This window comes from Mobula hypostoma, chromosome 10, assembly GCF_963921235.1.
Source record: "Mobula hypostoma chromosome 10, sMobHyp1.1, whole genome shotgun sequence".
Lineage (NCBI taxonomy): Eukaryota > Metazoa > Chordata > Chondrichthyes > Myliobatiformes > Myliobatidae > Mobula > Mobula hypostoma.
In genome coordinates this window covers 48,756,210-48,774,932 of record NC_086106.1, presented here as the reverse complement: position 1 = coordinate 48,774,932, position 18,723 = coordinate 48,756,210, and the positions used below count along the sequence as shown (strand labels likewise).

The window sequence follows — 18,723 nt, the reverse complement described above, 5'->3', positions numbered from 1 at the left end:
TTTAATTTTAATTGTGTACTTTATAAGAAGTATAAACGAATAATGAGTTGTTTTAAATGTTTTTCTTAATATTGTTGCTGCAGTGTAACTGTGTGATACAGATTGTTAAAACCAGAATACAGCATTAAAATGATAGTAGGTTGAGAAGCAAAGCACGATGTTCAGTTTAATCAAAAAGTATTGCTAATTGCAAACAATATCCTGAAACATTTGAACCCCTAATGTTTAAAACTTGTATAGCTTAGTATGTGGGACTATGGTAATGTGTTGGAGCAAACTGATTGGCTTGGAAAGAACAATTACATTAAATCAATCAGGAATATGCATTTGAAGGATAGCAATTGTGACAGGATTCTTGACAATTAAGGCTATCCTCCAGAGCAACTCAGTCTTTCAGAGAGTAATGAAGGATAAGGAATAGCTCAAAATGGTACTAAATAAAAATGCATTGTATTTTTATAAGGAAGCAGAGTAAGATAGCTCCAGAAGTAGGTAGTCATCAGTGAGTTCAAACTGAAAAAGTAAAAAGTATGGGCAAGAGGGAGAGGAGGTAAAGAGACGCTCACTGTTATTACTTGGGTTTAATAAAAAAAATGGCTGTGACATTAGCCTTTGTTAAACACTCACATAATATTGAATTCAACGTATTTAATAAATCTGTGTTTTAAAAGATATATACAGTAATTGTCACAAAAAAGTCATTAGAATTGATTTGGCCAATCTTATATAGTTATATTCCTAATACTTCAGCTTTTGGGAAGGTTCCCTGACTTGGATTTATTTCTTTCGTTGGGGAAGCTAGTACAATTCACCACATGCATTACACCCATTTGGAAAATGGAAATTCACCGTTACGGAATTCCTAAACCACTATCCAAAATTTGAGGTATAGAGTAAAACTTGCTCTCATGAAGTAAGTACATTTAAATAAATACATATGTACAAATGTTTTTGATTCTGTGCAGATGAAGCAGGTTTGCATTAGAGAAACTCATGATATGACCGATTTCTAGAAACATAACCCCTCTGTCCCTGTAATGTGGGGGTCGCTTGTATGTAATTTTAATGAACCATAATCTGAGTGGGGTATCTGGTGCAGACTAAACTCAAAATTTTTCCAACTTGTTCTCTTGCCTGTATGCAATTAAATGTTTGTTCAAAACCAGTTGTATAATGCAATAAAATAATAAATCACTGTAAGTTAGCAGGTCAGGCGTTATTTGTGGAGAAACAGTTAATGTTTTGGGTCCAGGACCTTTCATCAAAGCCTTAATTTTCCAGAGAATCTGGCTGATCTGCTGAGTGTTTTCAGCATTTTTGTTTTTGTTTCAAATTTCCAGCATCTGTAGATTTTGTTTTTAAGTTGTGTATAATGCAGCTTACTGCCTTCTGGGGAATTTGTGCTAAAAAGGGTTATTGGGACACTGTATATGTAAAGATGCTCCGTAGAAAGAGACTGTCTGTGTGGTTAGGTATATTGCAGATTTGGGGCATGTGTTTGAGCCATTCAGTCCTGCAATGTAGAAATCCTAACATGTTCCTAGACCTCTTGAACAATGACCTCCTCAGCCACCTGGCCAGAAACTGCTGTTGAATTTGTTACCATAGACAAAGCTCTATGTTTGCAAGTTTTGCATGCATAAGAATAATTCTTGAGTCCAAGAGTACAAAATCAACCAGTCCATGTGGATCTTGCACCCTCTAGTCAGATTTTTACAATTATTTTAATTATTAATCCTTAATACTCTCTCTGATTCTACCTTTCATGGTATATATCTGATCCTTATTAGCCCCCCCACCATCCCACGATGTATTACCTCACACACAATGCAATTAAATTTTAGTTGCTGTTGTCCTGCCCAGTTTACCAGCTGATCATTATAATGAAGCCTTCTGCAATTCCTATTTTTAACTGATTCATTTATTTGTGTTAATATTGCCTGCCATATTTTGAATTTTTCTGTCAGCAAAATTCTAATGTTTTGTCTTTGAACTTTTCCATAATTAGGTGTTTTTGGTTAGAAAGGCGGTTGGCCCTGATGCTGGACAATTGTATGCAATGAAAGTACTGAAGAAAGCTACCCTAAAAGGCAAGTCTGAATTGCTTGCCTTTTTTTGTGATCGATGAGGAATGGAAAGAGTAGTAGATCACCATTTTCACAGTATACTGTGATGGTTTGTAATAATGAACATATGGATATTTTAAAACTATTTCACTATTAAAAAATCAGTGAAAATGTATCAATTTCTGACATTCCTTATTGGAAATATTTTTAAGTTTCTAAAGGCCTTTATCCCTTCCCAGGTTTAGCTACTTAGTCATAAAATTATGAAGTTCAAAAGTCCATATTATGTCCAATTCTAAAGACTTGAAGGTGAAGTGAACTCTGACATGGCATTTGCCTGATTGATGGGGTCATTCACTCATGATATTGTTGACATTTTACTCTCAGCTGTACGTGCATTTTTGCAATCATTGGATGAGGATCTTTGATAATAAGATTTAATGAACACTACTTATTTTTATTTCTGATACACCTCTGCAAGTTTTAGTTCTGGATAGGGTTGAGAATTTGGCTTAGTGCAGAGCACCTTATTTGAAGAGTGAAGGCATTACAGGTTAAACAAATTGAATGTTCACCAATTGTGATGTCTTTCTGCTACTTACGGTACACGTTTAGTTACTGAAAATCATATGTATATTTTTAATTTTCAGTTCGGGATCGTGTTCGTACAAAAATGGAACGAGATATTCTAGTGGAAGTAAATCATCCATTTATAGTTAAATTACACTATGGTGAGTACCAAATGCTTATCAGATTAATTTTATATCTTTTAGGCTGCTTTCACTTTAGTTATTTCATTTGAACTAAACATTCAACTGGGTTAAATTTTGCTGTCCTTGAGTTGAAGTGTTATTTAAAATGTGTATTCTTATTTTGCCTATTACCTACAATTACTCACACACTTAGTGCTGTGCAGCAAGTGTATTATTTAATTGGAAAAGTCAGAACTTGAATGAAGCATAGAGAGAGAGAAAATGTGCATTCAGCAATTAATCTGTAAAGGGCCACAACTAGCATATGTACAGTTGATGAAAAACTGTACTATATTAAGGGTCATGAGAAGAATTAACAAGAAGACTTGCTATTCCTATAACTAATCTGCTGAATCTTAAACCAAGGAATCCTTGCTGTTTAGGAATTATCTGATGTATTGTAAATAACCTGGTTAATGGTGATTCATCTCCTGATCCAGACATAACATGGCTGATCCCAAAGAATCCTTTCACAATCTTTCCATTTTGGCTGCCTCTGATTTTGGTTTTTGATGTTTGTTTGAAATCGGGTCTAAAATTTAAATGGTGAGGAAATTCATTTAGGAAGAAGGAAGGAGAAAATGAAAAAAAGTTAATCAGTAACTGTTCTCTTTTTTTCACTTTTTGGATGATTTTCATGCATATTACAAAACTAACTGGTATAAGATGACAAAAATTAAAATAGTGGAGTAAATTTTCCTTAGATATATCAGAGTCAGGTTTAATATCACTGGCTTATGTTGTGAAATTTGTTGTTATGTGGCAGCAATCCATAATTTAAAAACTAAGTTACTGTAAGTATATATATTAAAATTAAAATGTTAAATTAAATAAGTAGTGTAAAAAGAGAATAAAATAGCAGTGAGATAGTGTTCATGAGTTCAATGCCCATTCAGAAATCTGATAGCAGAGGGGAAGAAGCTACTCATCAATCATTGAGCGTGTGCCATCAGGCTCCTGTACCTCCTCATCAGTGGTAGCAATGAGAAGAGGCTATGTCTTGGTTGAAGGGGGTCCTTAATAATGGTGCCACCTTTTTTGAGGTGTTACTCCTTGAAGATGTCCAGGATGCTGAGGTGGCTACTGCCTATGATGGAGCTGACTGAGTTTACAGCTTTCTGCAGCTTATTTCAATCCTGTGCAGTAACGCACCTCCCCCCCCCCCCCACCATACCGAACGGTGTTGCAGCCAGTCAGAATGCTCTCCATGGCACATCTGGAGAAATTTGTGAGAGTCTTTGGTGACATACCAAATTTCTTCAAACTCCTAATGAAAAATAGCTGCTGTCATGCCTTGCTTGTAACTGCATCAATACATTGTGCACAGGGTATATCCTCAGAGATGTTGACACCAAGGAAGTTAAGATTGCTCACCCTTTCCACTTCTGATCCCTTTATGAGGACAGTGTGTGTTCCCTCATCTTACCCTTTCTGAAGTCCACAATCAGTTCTTTGGTCTTACTGGAGTTGAGTGCAAGGTTGTTGCTGTGACATCATTCAGCCAGCTGATCTACCTCGCTCCTGTACATTCTCTCGTCACCATCTGAAATTCTGCCAACAATATTTGTCATTGTTACGAGAATACACATAAAATTAAGATGTTTGCTGGCCTGGGCTAGCATCAGTGGCATCAGCAGTTGGTCTGCCACCTGCCCTCAGGGGAAGGAGAGATAAGGAACAATGGAGCAGCGTCTGGAGATGTGTAATGAAGGGATGTGGGAGGAAGAGCTGTCTGGAGCGGCTCCCCCCTTTGAACCCTGAACTGTTTGAAGTGATGGACAGGCGATACCCCAGCAGGGGGATAAAAAGGGACAGGTTCGCTAAGACAGACACACACGCCACCCGAGGTAACGAGACCCTGGAAGCGGTACGCTTCTCACGAGTGGGTGGAAAGGTACGATCAGCGGGAACCCGGTGTGTGTCCGCCCTTGCCTGGGTGCCGGGTTCACTGCAGAGGATCGACCGCATCTGGAGGAGGGGTCACAGTCGGTGACCTCAGGTGACATCACCAAGGACCTGCCCAAAAGCTGTTTGTGAGCCATCCCGCTGGTCTGTGAGCCATCCTGCTGGTCTGTGAGTGAAGCCGTTCTGAATGATGAGTTGTTCCTATTCTATCTCTCTCCCCCCACCTTGTCCATCGCCATGGCAACGATTACTGCGAACTGAACTACAAACTGGACTGAACTTTGAGTCATTTTGAAATTGGTCATTTAACCCCTAGACAACGATAGAGCTTGATTGGTGCTGTTATCTTAATTCTGTGCACATGTGTGGTTATCATTGTTGAATTGTTGCATTTATTATCCTTTCGATTACTGTGTTGCTTGTCTCTTTAATAAAACTTTCTTAGTTCTAGTACTCCAGACTCCAACTGAGTGATCCATTTCTGCTGGTTTGGCAACCCAGTTACGGGGTACGTAACATCATCAACAAATTTATAGGTGGCATTTGAGCTGTACCTAGCCACACAGTCATGCATGTAGAGAGAGTAGAGCAGAGAGCTAAGCACACATCCATGAGGTGCACCAGTGTTGATTATCAGCGAGGTGGAAATGTCATTTCTGATCCACACAGTCCGTGGTCTTCTGGTGTGGAAACCAAGGATCCAGTTGCAGAGGGAGGTTTTGGGAGCTTTTTGATCAGACCCGTAAGAATGTTTGTGTCAAACGTTGCACTGTATTCAGTAAACAGTAGCCTGATGTAAGTATTGGCCAGGTGATCCAAGCCACTGAAGAACCATTGAGGTTGCATCTGCTGTTAACCTTTTGCGGTAATAGACAAACAGCAGTGAGTCTGGTTTCTTTCTTAGGCAGGGGTTGATTCTATCCCTAACCAACCTCTCAAAGCACTTCATCGCCGTAGATGTGAGTGCTACCGGACAATAGCCATTAAGGCAGCTCACCCTGCTCTTCTTGGGCACTGGTATAATTGTTGCCCTTTTGAAGCAGGTGGGAACTTCCAACTGTAGCAGTGAGACGTTGAAAATGTCTTTGAACACGCCCACCATTTAGTTGGCACAGGTTTTCAGAACTCTACCAGGTACACCATTGAGGCCTGTCACCTTGTGAGGGTTCCCCCCCCCACCCCGCTTTAAAGAAGTTCTGGCATCAACCTCCAAGGCTGAGGTCACCAGATGCTGCAAGATTCCTCACAGCTGTAGTTTTATTCTCCCTTTCAAAGTGTGCATAAAAAGTGTTGAGCTCATCTGGGAGTGAAGCATCACTGCCATTCATGATATGAGTCCTGATGAAGGGTCTCAGCCCAAAACGTTGACTGCACTCTTTTCCATAGATGCTGCCTGGCCTGCTGAGTTCCTCCAGCATTCTGTGTGTGTTGCTTGGATTTCCAGCATTTGCAGATTTCCTCTTGTCTGCCATTCATGATGTAGGAAGTAATGGCCTGCAAATCCTGCTAGAGTTGATGTACATTGATTCCGCCTCCAACCTCAATCAAAATTTTCTTTTGCTCTTAAGTAAGTCGTTCCTGGCCACCTTGTATAGTCCTGGATCAGCAGACTTGAATGCCACAGATCTAGTCCTCAGTAGACTATGAATCTCCTGGTTCATCCGTGGCTTTTTATTTGGGCGTGTACAGTATGTTCTCTGTATTGGCTCACACTCATCCACACAGGTTTTAATGTTATCAGTGACAACTGATATATTCATTCAGACTTGGGAAGATGAATCCCTGAATTCTGTACAGTCCACCAATTTCAAAGAAGTCTTGTAAGTACTCCAGCGCCTCCCTTGTCCATACCTTCTTGGTCCTCTCTACTGGTGCTATGGTCTTCAGTCTCTGCCTTTTCTCGGGTTGTAAAGTACAGGCAGGTGATCAGACTTTCCAAAGTGTGGGCATGGGGTGCTACGTAAGCACTCTTGATGGTAGTATAACAGTGATCTAGTGTATTGGCTCCTCTGGATCCACAACCGATATGTTGCCGATAATTATTTAGAGACCTTTTCAAGGTGGCCTGGTTAAAATAAACCAAAATGATGGGTGCGTGGGTAGGAGTTACCAGTGTTTTTCATGAATCGATGGTCATCTAGGTAAATGTGGAAAAAGAATCAGTAGTTTTTGAACCAATTATATTTGCCAAGCAATCAAGTGTACTGAAAATATTTTGATTTAACAAAAATAGTTTGGGTAATTACTTAAATATTGCCGAGCTGTGATTTTATTAATTATTTTGTCATTGCATGTTCAAAATACCTTGCAGCGTCACTGCAAACAAAACGATGTGTTCTTTTGAGCATTCTGAAAATTAACTTGATTGTGTTTCCATTTGGTTGCTGCCATTGGTCTGAAATCAGCATCAAGTGCAGAACACGAGGAATTCTGCAGATGCTGGAAATTCAAGCAACACACATCCAAGTTGCTGGTGAATGCAGCAGGCCAGGCAGCATCTCTAGGAAGAGGAAGTGCAGAAATTCACTAAATTTTGAGCATGAGCAAAAGTTAATGCAAACTGTATTTCTACTATCCTCTGTGCTAGTTTAAATAAAGTGATTGGGTCTCCATCTAATAAACTGGTCACATTGGAGAATGAGTTAATCACTATTGACCGTTTTTGCTGGTTCTGGTTGTTACAGAGCTTGAAAGATGCACAAGGACAAAAGTGGGTATATTTCAGAAGCTTGTAAATATAAATTGTTGTCTAAGTTTGTTCAAAGTCATTTTCAGTTACTTAACACCTAATAGACATTTAACACCAGGGTTATATGTATTGATGCACTGGATTAAAATTGCTTGAATTCTCTCCTGAGTGCATTTTCAACTATTTTAATCAAACTATGGTGTTATTTGTTTCTGAGTTTATCGTGGATTTTTAAATTTTGTTTTTAAAATACACTGATGGAAAATACTGCTTTTGGTAATAAGCAAATAAGTTTAAGCAGAAATGAGAGAAAAAATCCTTAGTTACTAGTGAAATTTTGCTGATTTCAATCACAGTGAAAATCCTAACTTTGTATTTTTCTTTTTGTCACATGGTGTGTCTGTACTTTTCATTAGATCTCCCCTGACTTAAGCATCTCTTCCAACCAATAAAATTGTTACGTGGAAATGCACACAATTGTAAATTGCAAATGTGTTGGGCCAAAGTGGCTTATAAATCAATGTAAAGGTATAACAAAATGGGTATTTTTGGAGTAAAATGTTTGATGATTAATGTGTATAACTGGAGAAAAATAAATTCAAATACATTTATAATCATGGTTTATAGAAGAAAAATTCCTAGAGGTTTATTTGTAAGTTTGGCCTGGTTTTGTATTTGTATGTGTTGAACCCAAGATCATACCAGCAAAATATGTTTAAATAATTAAATTCTAGAATATATTTGAAAATGAAATGTTGACCACAATAACTGGACAAAGAATAGAACATTCTAATAATGAATGTTTCAGTCACTTTCTGAAAATGAAGTCAAGTCAAGTCACTTTCTATTGTCATTTCGACCATAACTGCTGGCACAGTACACAGTAAAAATGAGACAACGTTTTTCAGGACCATGATGCTACATGAAACAATACAAAAACTACACTGAACAACGTAAAACAACACAATAACTACACTAGACTACAGACCTACCCAGGACTGCGTGAAGTACACAGAACAGTGCAGGCATTACAGTAATCAATAAACAAGACAATAGGCACAGCAGAGGGCAGTAGGCTGATAGTCCGATGGCTTGGGGGGAAAGCTGTTACATAAATAAACAGCTGAATGGCGGCGTCCGGGATCATGTCCGTTTCTGTACCCCTGCCGAGTATTTCGTTGGACTCAGATGTAGTCCAATTTAATGTTCAGTGGAGAGCAGAATGGACGGGAGAGCTTTTTTCCTGGCACGGACTCCTGCCCGCTCGCCTCGCTTCCGCTTCCTCGCACACCACTTATGATGGCCCCACCTGCAGGCGACTCCGAGGACTGCAGGCCCGAATCCCTCCGCAAGCGGACATTGGACGGGAGAGCCGGCCGGCTAAGGCTTACTTTTATCCTGACACGGCAAAAGAGATAGAGGACAGATGTTTTGACATGCATAATGTTTATTAAAATATTTCCAGTGGTGGAAACTCTTATAGATATTTCCAGCATTTTCTTTTATTGCTGTTGTGCAGTGTTTATGAATTGTATTTTTAAAATTAAAAACCAACTGAGAATATACTATTGCTGGTTAATGTATTTCTTTCATTTCATGATTTTGCAAGATTTCCCCTAATTAGTCAATTAGTTGAATACTGCTGTCATTGGTCAAGCCAAATAGGGAAATCTTTTGTGTTGAGGGGAGTGGGGTAAAAGTGTGATAGGTCCAGTCTGAGTTGAGATTTGAATATTCTGTGTAGTGAGAGAATAGGACCAATCAAGTGTGACAGTGGAAAAGTGTGTATGGAACCGGAGGAGATGGCAGAGGTATTTAATGAATACTTTGCTTCAGTATTTACTACGGAAAAGGATCTTGGTGATTGTAGGGATGACTGAAAAGATTGAGCATGTAGATATTAAGGAAGAGGATGTGCTGGAGCTTTAGGAAAGCATCATGTTGGATAAGTCACTGGGACCAGATGGGATGTACCCCAGGTACTGTGGGAGGCGAGGGAGAAGATTGTTGAGCCTGTGATGATGATCTTTGAAGCATCAATGAGGACGGGAGAGGTTCTGAAGGATTGGAGGGTTGCGGATGTGTTCCCTTATTCAAGAAAGGGAGTACGGATATCCCAGGAAATTATAGACCAGTGAGTCTTACTTCAATGGTTAGTAAGTTGATGGAAAAGGTCCTGAGAGGCAGGATTTATGAACATTTGGAGAGGCATAATATGATTAGGAATAGTCAGCATGGCTTTGTGAAAGGCAGGTCATGTCTTACTAGCCTGATTGAATTTTTTGAGGATGTGACTATTCTGCATGGAGGCCGGTGACCAGTGGTGTGCCTCAAGGATCTGTTCTGGGACCCCTGCTCTTTGTGATTTTTATAAATGACGAGGATGAGGAAGTGGAGGGATGGGTTAGTAAATTTGTTGATGACACAAAGGTTGGGGGTGTTGTGAATAGTGTGGAGGGCTGTCAGAGGTTACAGCGGGACATTGATAGGATGCAAAACTGGGCTGAGAAGTGGCAGATGGAGTTCAACCCAGATAAGTGTGAAGTGGTTCATTTTGGTAGGTCAAGCATGATGGCAGAATATAGCATTAATGGCGAGACTCTTGGCGGTGTGGAGGATCAGAGGGATCTTGGGTCCGAGTCCATAGTACACTCATAGTGACTCTGTGGTTAAAAAGGCATGTGGTGCATTGGCCTTCATCAGTCGGATTGAGTTTAAGAGCCGAGAGGTAATGTTGCAGCTACTTAGGTCTCTGGTCAGACCCCACTTGGAGTACTGTGCTCAGTTCTGGTCACCTCACTATAAGAAGGATGTGGAAACCATAGAAAGGGTGCAGAGGAGATTTATAAGGATGTTGCCTGGATTGGGGAGCATGCCTTATGAGAATAGGTTGAGTGAACTTGGCCTTTTCTCCTTGGAGTGACGGAGGACGAGAGGTCACCTGATAGAGGTGTACAAGATAATGAAAGGCATTGATTGTGTGGATAGTCAGAGGCTTTTTCCCAGTGCTGAAATGACTAGATCGAGAGGGCATAGTCTAAAGGTGTTTGGAAGTAGGTACAGAGGAGATGTCAGGGTAAGTTTTTTACGCAGAGAGTGCTGAGTGTGTGGAATGGGCTGCTGGCGACGGTGGTGGAGGCGGATACGATTGGGTCTTTTAAGATTCTCCTGGCTGGATACATGGAGCTTAGAAAAGTAGAGGACAATGGGTAAGCCGAAGTAGTTCTAAGGTAAGGACATGTTCAGCACAGCTTTGTGGGCCGAAGGACCTGTACTGTGCTGTAGGTTTTCTATGTTTCTATGTTTACATGTCAGATACTATGTATGCAATGAATAATCAATTGTCACTCAAATCAACTTGTCATTTGCACAACCGAAGTGTGAACATGTAACAAAAATACAAGACCAATCTGAATTACTGCACCTTAATTCAATCATTTAGTGGTTTCAAATGTTCTGCAGAGTAGTTAGGCTTGATTGTAATTTTTTTAAATGAGTTTTTACATGATCTTGAGCTGAAATTATAACACTTCAGTTTAACAGAACATTTTCATGCTAAATATGGCATGTGATAGAACTCTATGCAGTTTAATCAGCATATTCATTTATGTAATAAAACATTGAAATATTATTCATAGAGTTTAATTGTCTGAATTGTTAAGTGCCTTACGAATGGGTTGCTTGAGTTCTAGGTGGAGGTGACTGAGAAGTACACTTTCCATTGAGAAAGAAAAATTGTTCAGGAGGACTACATGGTTAAATACAAGTTAAATATAGTATCGTACTTCAAATGTATGTATCAGTGGTTTGTTAAAATAAGAGCAGCAAAGAATGATAGAAAAAATTGAAGGAAGGAAAAATTGAAAGATTTGCTTATGAATCACTTAGGTTTCCTCAGCTGCGTAAATCTAGGGAAGACAATCTCCAGCCCTACTAAACGTGTGAGATTGAGTCGCGAGCCCACCCCGAGCCCCCTGTTCGTGTGGATGCTGTGTAATTTGTTACCCTGTTACAGATGAGTGCCACAAAATTACAGACAGTAAACAGCATACAATTAAAAGATTTAACTTTATAATTCTTAATTTGACTAAAGGGTTAGTAAAGAAAAGGACAAAGTGTCCATTTTAATGAAACAGTCTAATGTGCACAAGTTGGAGCTCCCAGTTTCTCCTGGTCACCGATCATCGATCGATCTCAACCTGGGCTTCGTCGATCACGGTCCCACTCTGCTTCTCTCTTCATCTTTCTTGAACCAAAAAAAAACCCCAAGCCCAACCTTAGTGTCCCTCACCAGAGAAACCTCCCCTTCATTTCAACCATTTTTATTGGATGGCAGACATTTCTTCTCATCTCTTATCATCAACAATAACCCAAACATAAACTGAAAACAAGCAGCTCGCACAGAACAGCACAAAATGAAATACCTACAGCGTAACAGTAAAAAATATGAACCAGGGCATTACGCCTACTGCAATGCAGAAAGGCTTTTCAGCCATTGGGTCTATACCAGTTCCCATCAGTTGTTATTCTCTTGTACTTTCCTGTCTCTTCAATTTATTCCCTGCCACATGCTCATCACCTCCCATTTACTCAAGGAGTTACAGTACCAATCACAAAAAACATGCCCTTTAGCTCACTGAGTCTCTGCTGTTCTTCAAATATCCATTTGTACTATTTCTACACTAAACTTCATTCCCCTCACATTCCTGCATTACTGTCAACACTGCACCGCCCCCCCAATCAGATTCTGCTCCTATGACTCATCTGCACATTTGGAGCAATTTACACTGTCCAGTGAATTTACCAACCAGTCTTCAGCATGTCAGAGGAAAGTGAAGCACCTAGGGGAATCTCAAGTTTCCACAGGAAGCAAATTCATTTGCACATGTTCAAGATTCCACAGATGCTAGATATCTTGACAAAATGCTGGAGGAACTCAGCAAGTTAGGCAACATCTTCGGAGGAGAATAACACAATCAATGATTCGCACCGAGACCCTTCATCGGGACTGGAAAGGAAGGGGGCAGAAGTTGAATAAAAAGAAGAGGGGAAAGAGTACAAGTTAGCAGCTGATAGATGAGATTAGGTGAGGGGGAAGGAAGGTGGGTGGATGGGGGGAGAAGGATGAAATAAAAAGCTTTGTCTATCTTGCTTGCTATTTCTTCAAAAAATTACTACAGGTTTGTCAAGTGAGATTTTCCCTTGAAGAAAACCATGCTGACTACGGTCTGTTTTATCATGTGTCTCCAAGTACCCTGAGACCTCATCCTTAATAATCAACTCCAACATCTGAGTAATTTCTTCTAATGGTATTACAGTAAAGATTCTAGCATGGATAAAGCAGTGGCTGATTGGCAGGACGCAAAGAGTGGGAATAATGGGGCCTTTTCTGGTTGGCTGTTGGTGACTAGTGGTGGTTCAGGGATCTCCATAAGAACATAAGAAATAGGAGCAGGAGTCGGCCATCTGGCCCGTTGAGCCTGCTCCACTATTCGACAAGATCATGGCTGATCTGTCTATGGACACGTCTCCATCTACCTGCCTTTTCCCCCATAACCCTTAATTCCCCTACTATGCAAAAATCTATCCAACTTTGTCTTAATATATTTACTGACGTCACCTCCACTGCTTCATTGGGCAGAGAATTCCACAGATTCACCACTCTGGGAAAAGAAGTTCCTCCTCATCTCCATCTAAATCTACTCCCACGAATCTTGAGGCTATGTCCCCTAGTTCTCGTCTCACCTACCAGTGGAAACAACTTTTCTGCCTCTATCTATCCCTTTCATAATTTTATGTGCTTCTATAAGATCTCCTCTCATTCTTCTGAATTCCAGTGAGTACAGTCCCAGGTGACTCAATCTCTCCTCGTAGTCTAACCCCCCCATCTCTGGAATCAACCTGGTGAACCTCCTCTGCACCACCTGCAAAGCCAATATACCCTTCTTCAAGTAAGGAGACCAGAACAGCACACAGTACTCTAGGAGTGGCCTCACCAGTACCCTGTACAGTTGCAGCATAACCTCCCTGCTCTTAAATTCTATCCCTCTAGCAATGAAGGCCAACATCCCATTTGCCTTCATGATGGCCTGCTGCACCTGCAAACCAACATTTTGTGATTCATGCGCAAGCACTCCCAAGTCCCTCCGCACAGCAGCATGCTGCCATCTTTTTTTTACTATTTAAAGAATAATCTGCTTTTTCATTTTTCCTTTCAAAGTGAATGACCTCGCATTTACCAACATTGTACTCCCATCTCCCAGACACTTTCCCACTCACTTAACCTATCTATATCTCTCTGCAGATTCTCTGCATAATTTGATTTTTCCACTCAAATTAGTATCATTGGCAAACTTACACTACACTCGGCTCCCTCTTCCAGATCATTAATGTATATTGTGAACAGTTGCGGGCCCAGCACCCATCCCTGCGGCACACCACTCACCACTGATTGCCAACCGGAGTAACACCCATGTATCCCAACTGTCTGTTTCCTATTAGTTAACCAGTCCCCTATCAATGCTAATACATCACCCCAACTCTATGCATCCTTATCTTATGGATAAGTCTTTTATGTGGCACCTTATTGAACACTACCTGGAAATCCAAGTAAATAACATCCACCTGTTCCTGTCTATCCACTGTGCTCAAAGAACTCGAGTAAGTTTGTCAAACAGGACCTGCCTTTGCTGAATCCATGCTCCGTCTGTCTGATGGAACCATTTCTTTCCAGATACCTCGCTATTTCTTCTTTAATGATAACTTCAGGCATTTTACCAACTACAGATGTTAAACTAACTGGCCTATAGTTACCTGACTTTTGAACAGTGACGTGACATTTGCCATCTTCCAATCCACCGGGACCTGCTTAGAGCCAGAGAAGTTTGGTAAATCATCACTAAAGCCTCTACTATAACTTCTGCCATTTCTTTTAGTACCCTGGGATGCATTCCATCAGGACCAGGGAACTTGTCTATCTTCAGGCTCAAAGGTTTGCTCAGCACCACCTCTTTAGTGATAGCTACTGTATTGAGTTCCTCACCTCTCACCGCATCCATAACATCTCTCTTTGACATTTTAGATGCATCCTCCACCGTGAAGACCGACATAAAATAGTCAAGTCAAAGTCTTGGCCATTTCCTCATTACCCAATATCAATTCCCCCTTCTCGTCCTCCAAGGGGCCTACGTTTACTTTAGCCATCCTTTTCCACTTTAGATATTTATAAAGACTTATACTATCCATTTTTATATTTTGTGTTTGTGTATTTTCATAATCTAGCTTCCCTTTCTATATTGCTCGCTTAATGGTACTTTGTTGCTTTTTAAAGTTTTCCCAGTCTTCCAGTCTCCCACTACTCTTGGTGACATTGTATGCATGAGCTTTTAATTTGATGCCTTTTTTTATTTCCTTAGTTATCCAAGGCTGGCTCTCTCCACTCTTGCTGTCCTTGCTTTTAACTGGAATATACTTTTGTTGAGTACTGTGAAAAATCTCATTGACAGTCTTCCACTGTTCCTCAACCATCCCACCATATAGTCCGTGTTCCCAGTCTACACTAGCCAAATTCTCCCTCATCCCATTGTAGTCTCCATTGTTTAGGCATAATACATTGGTTTTAGAGTGAACTCTTGCGCCCTCCATTTGTATTGAGAAATTCAATCATACTGTGATCACTTTTTCCAAGAGGATCCTTAAGTACGAGATCACTAATTGTACCCGTCTGTTTGTACAGGACCAGATCTAAGATAGCATGTTCCCTTGTAGGTTCAGAAACTGTGCTGGGATAATTCTTTTTATGTTATATATCAATGATTTGGTTGATCTGACTTTGTTGCAAAGTTTCCAGATGATACAAAGATAGGTGGAGAAGCTACAGGGAATTTAGACAGATTAGGTGAATGGGCAAAGAAGTGGTAGATGGATTACGGTGTCAGGATGTGTAGGGATCATACACGTTGGTAGAAGAAGTGAAAGGGTTGACTGTTTTCTAAATGAAGAGAAAATACAAAAATCTGACTCACAAAAATACGAGAGTCCTCATGCAGGATTCCCTAAAGGTTCATTTGCAGGTTGAGTCTGTGGTAAGGAAGGCGAATGCGATGTTTGCATTTATTTCAAGAGAATATAAAAGCAAGCATGTAATGTTGAGACTTTATAAAGCATTGGTGAGGCGTTACTTGGAGAATTGTGAGTAGTTTTAGGCTTCTTATTTTAGAAAGGATGTTCTGAAACTGGAGAGGGTTCAAAGGAGTTTTACAAAAGTGATTCCAGGATAGAATGGCTTGTCATATGAAGAGCGTCTGATGGCTCTGATCCTGTATTCACTGGAATTCAGAAGAATGAGGGCTGACCTCATTGAAACCTAGCAAATGGTGGAATGCCTTGATAGAGTGGATGTGGAGAGGATGGTTCTCATGGTGAGAGTATCTAAGACCAGAGGACACATCCTCAAGAATAAAGGGGTGTCCTTTTAGAACGGAGATAAGGAAGAATTTCTTCAGCCAGAGAGTGGTGCATCTGTGGAATTTATTGCCACAGGCAGCTCTGGAGGCCAGGTGTTTTTGTATATTTAAGGCAGAGATTGATTGGTTTTTGATTGGTCAGAGCATGAAGGGATAAGGGGGAAGGCAGGAGATTGGGGCTGAGAGGGAAAATGGATCAACCATGATTAAATGGCGGAACAGAGTTGACCCAATCCTGCTCGAATATCTTATGGTCTTAAGACCTCAAAACCCGGGACAATATTGTGGTCAGCTGGGCAGGAGGGATTCTAGACAACATCCCCAGCAGTGAGGCTCTGTTTAAATTGCACTATTGGGCTAGCTGCATCATCTGCGTGCCTGTCAGACACTCCCCACAGCCCCCCGGCCCCAACAAGAATTAATAGTAGACTTTACTATATAGACAGAGGAAAGATGCGAGAATATTCACTAACTCTTCTTCAAAACAAAAAAATGTATCATTCTCATTGATTCCTTGGGAATCCCTGGCCTGAGATGATTCAAAATGGAGAAGAAACATCTGGGATGGAGTGCATGTGTCATGAGCACTTGGAAACTCCACGTAAATGACAGAAGTAAAGCACCACCTAACAAATACTTACCTACCTGCGTTTTCAGGCACTCCTGCTTCATCTTTAAGTTCCACATTAGCCTCACCAGTCACCTTGTGCACCACAGAATTAGAGTGCAAGCAAGTTGTTGTGCTCAATCCAAAGACACTATGCAAGAAGAAGCAGTGTGCGGTTCTGGTCCACGATGGCAGCACCACATTTCATTTCTCTTGTCTTGATTCTCCATCATATTCCCATTCAGGTGTCGGTCTTATTCCACAATTCCAGTGAATTCAAACGTAAACTCAATGAACACAATCTTGTCTTTCAACTAATCCTATTTCACCTCTTGGGACAAAACATTGAATTCAACCATTTCAAACGACCAGTCTTTCCAGTTTGTATCAGAACTGCCTGGTTTTCTCCCACTACAGATGTTTCCACACCTGCTGGGTTTTTCCATACAATCCAGCATTGAATTTTGCATGTCATAGTTGCAGCATTTTTTCTCCTTTTCTCTGCACCTCCTCGAGACAGATCTGATGCATTAAACAAGTCTTCACCATACTCTGTCTCTAACTGCACCAACACTATATTAGGGAGTATTCATAGGTTTTCATAATATCCCAGACATTCCCTTTCTTCCATCTCTCCCATTTTTTTTGTAATCTAATCTGTTTCACTAAGAGTTGCCACATTGGCACCATTTGGACACCACTTCAAACATGCTTCTTTTCTAGCTGTTCCTAGTTTTGATAAAAGGTTACAGACTAGAAATGTTAAGTTTTCATTTCACTTAATGGTCATTTTAGGACAATTTTTTGAGTATTCAACTAATGTTTCCCAGAGACTACAGTCTACTCTGAAGTTTTTCAGCATTTACCTGAAATTACAATTTTTATCAAAATCCAATTTCCAGATCTTTTTAAACTTTATACATGTATTTTTAACTTAAAAGTGTAAACATTTGTTGCTTTTCAGTAATCGTAAAATTAGCAGGGTTAGAATGCAAAGCTTTGATAGTAACTGGTTGAGTAACATTGACCAAATATTTTGTAATCTGGTTGGATACTTTGTGAGGCGCCATCCGAATAAGTTCTTGCTTCAAAATTGGCAACCTTATTCAGAATGGAAAGTCGCATGCTGAATTGCATGGTAATTGATGACACAAAATGAATTAGAGCATTTTGGTTGGGACCCCCACTTCCACCAAGTGGTTTTGTCCTTTGTTTCTTTATGATCAATTGATGATTAATTGATTTGTGGATATTCTAGCAAATATTAAATGTCAAGAGTTAAAACACTATTTTGTTTTAAAGCTGCTGTTGTTATAAAATCAATTTGGTACATTATTACTTTGCTCAAATTGGTAATTTCCATTTCAGCCTTTCAGACTGAAGGGAAACTTTATCTAATCTTAGATTTCCTCAGAGGAGGGGATGTATTTACACGCTTATCCAAAGAGGTGAGAGTTCAGATTTATTTCCTGTTAATTTTGAACCAAGGAAAAATGTTTTTTTTTGGTCCTGCTTCTCTTTTCATTTCCATCCACCCTCAGTTATGGGGGCTGTATATATTTCATTCTGTTATTATCACTAATAAATCATATTTGTGCCCTTGTCAGGAGCATTTGGCTGGGAAAAGAAGATCAAATCTATTCTTGATTGAAACTGTTTTGCTCTTGTGCTATAGATATACAGTTTAATGTTCTAAGGTCTTAGAAACTGATAAAAACAATATAGATTCTCATTTAGGTCATGTTTACTGAGGAAGATGTCAAGTTCTACCTCGCAGAATTGGCCCTTGCTTTGGATCACCTGCACAGCTTGGGAATAGTGTACAGAGATCTAAAGCCAGAAAAGTAAATCAATTTTTTAATATTTATATTGTGTATTTTTCATAATGTTCTGCATATATTTAAACAGTAAACTTGCATATTTACTGATAAAACTTGCACTTTACTGATAAATACTGTGTATATTAACAGATTGTGGTTTGAAATTTTAATTCCATATTGAAGTAATATTAATATAGACTGATATACATTCTTGGTTGTTCATAAATATTTACCAATAAAATTATGAATATGCTGATTTGTTTTAGTATTCATTCAAACTTGTGTACATGTATTGGAGATTGTGAATTTTAATTTCAGCATTTTACTTGATGAAGGAGGACATATCAAGTTAACAGGTAGGTACATTCATCACCCAATGCATCAGTTATATGGATAATTGTTTACATAAATGAACTAAT

At 39.8% G+C, this 18,723-nt stretch overlaps 1 protein-coding gene across 2 annotated transcripts in view; it reads left to right on the top strand.

Annotated features, from left to right (window-relative positions):
• Window positions 1-18,723, top strand: part of rps6kal (ribosomal protein S6 kinase a, like) — a 171,032-nt gene that overhangs the window by 66,406 nt on the left and 85,903 nt on the right. The window contains exons 4-8 of one of the 2 annotated variants that reach the window (XM_063060455.1): window positions 2,009-2,090; window positions 2,717-2,797; window positions 17,853-17,932; window positions 18,222-18,328; window positions 18,623-18,660. In XM_063060455.1, coding sequence (XP_062916525.1) covers window positions 2,009-2,090; window positions 2,717-2,797; window positions 17,853-17,932; window positions 18,222-18,328; window positions 18,623-18,660 — 388 coding nt within the window. The remainder of the gene's footprint in view (window positions 1-2,008; window positions 2,091-2,716; window positions 2,798-17,852; window positions 17,933-18,221; window positions 18,329-18,622; window positions 18,661-18,723) is intronic. The other variant, XM_063060456.1, reaches the window with a different exon arrangement.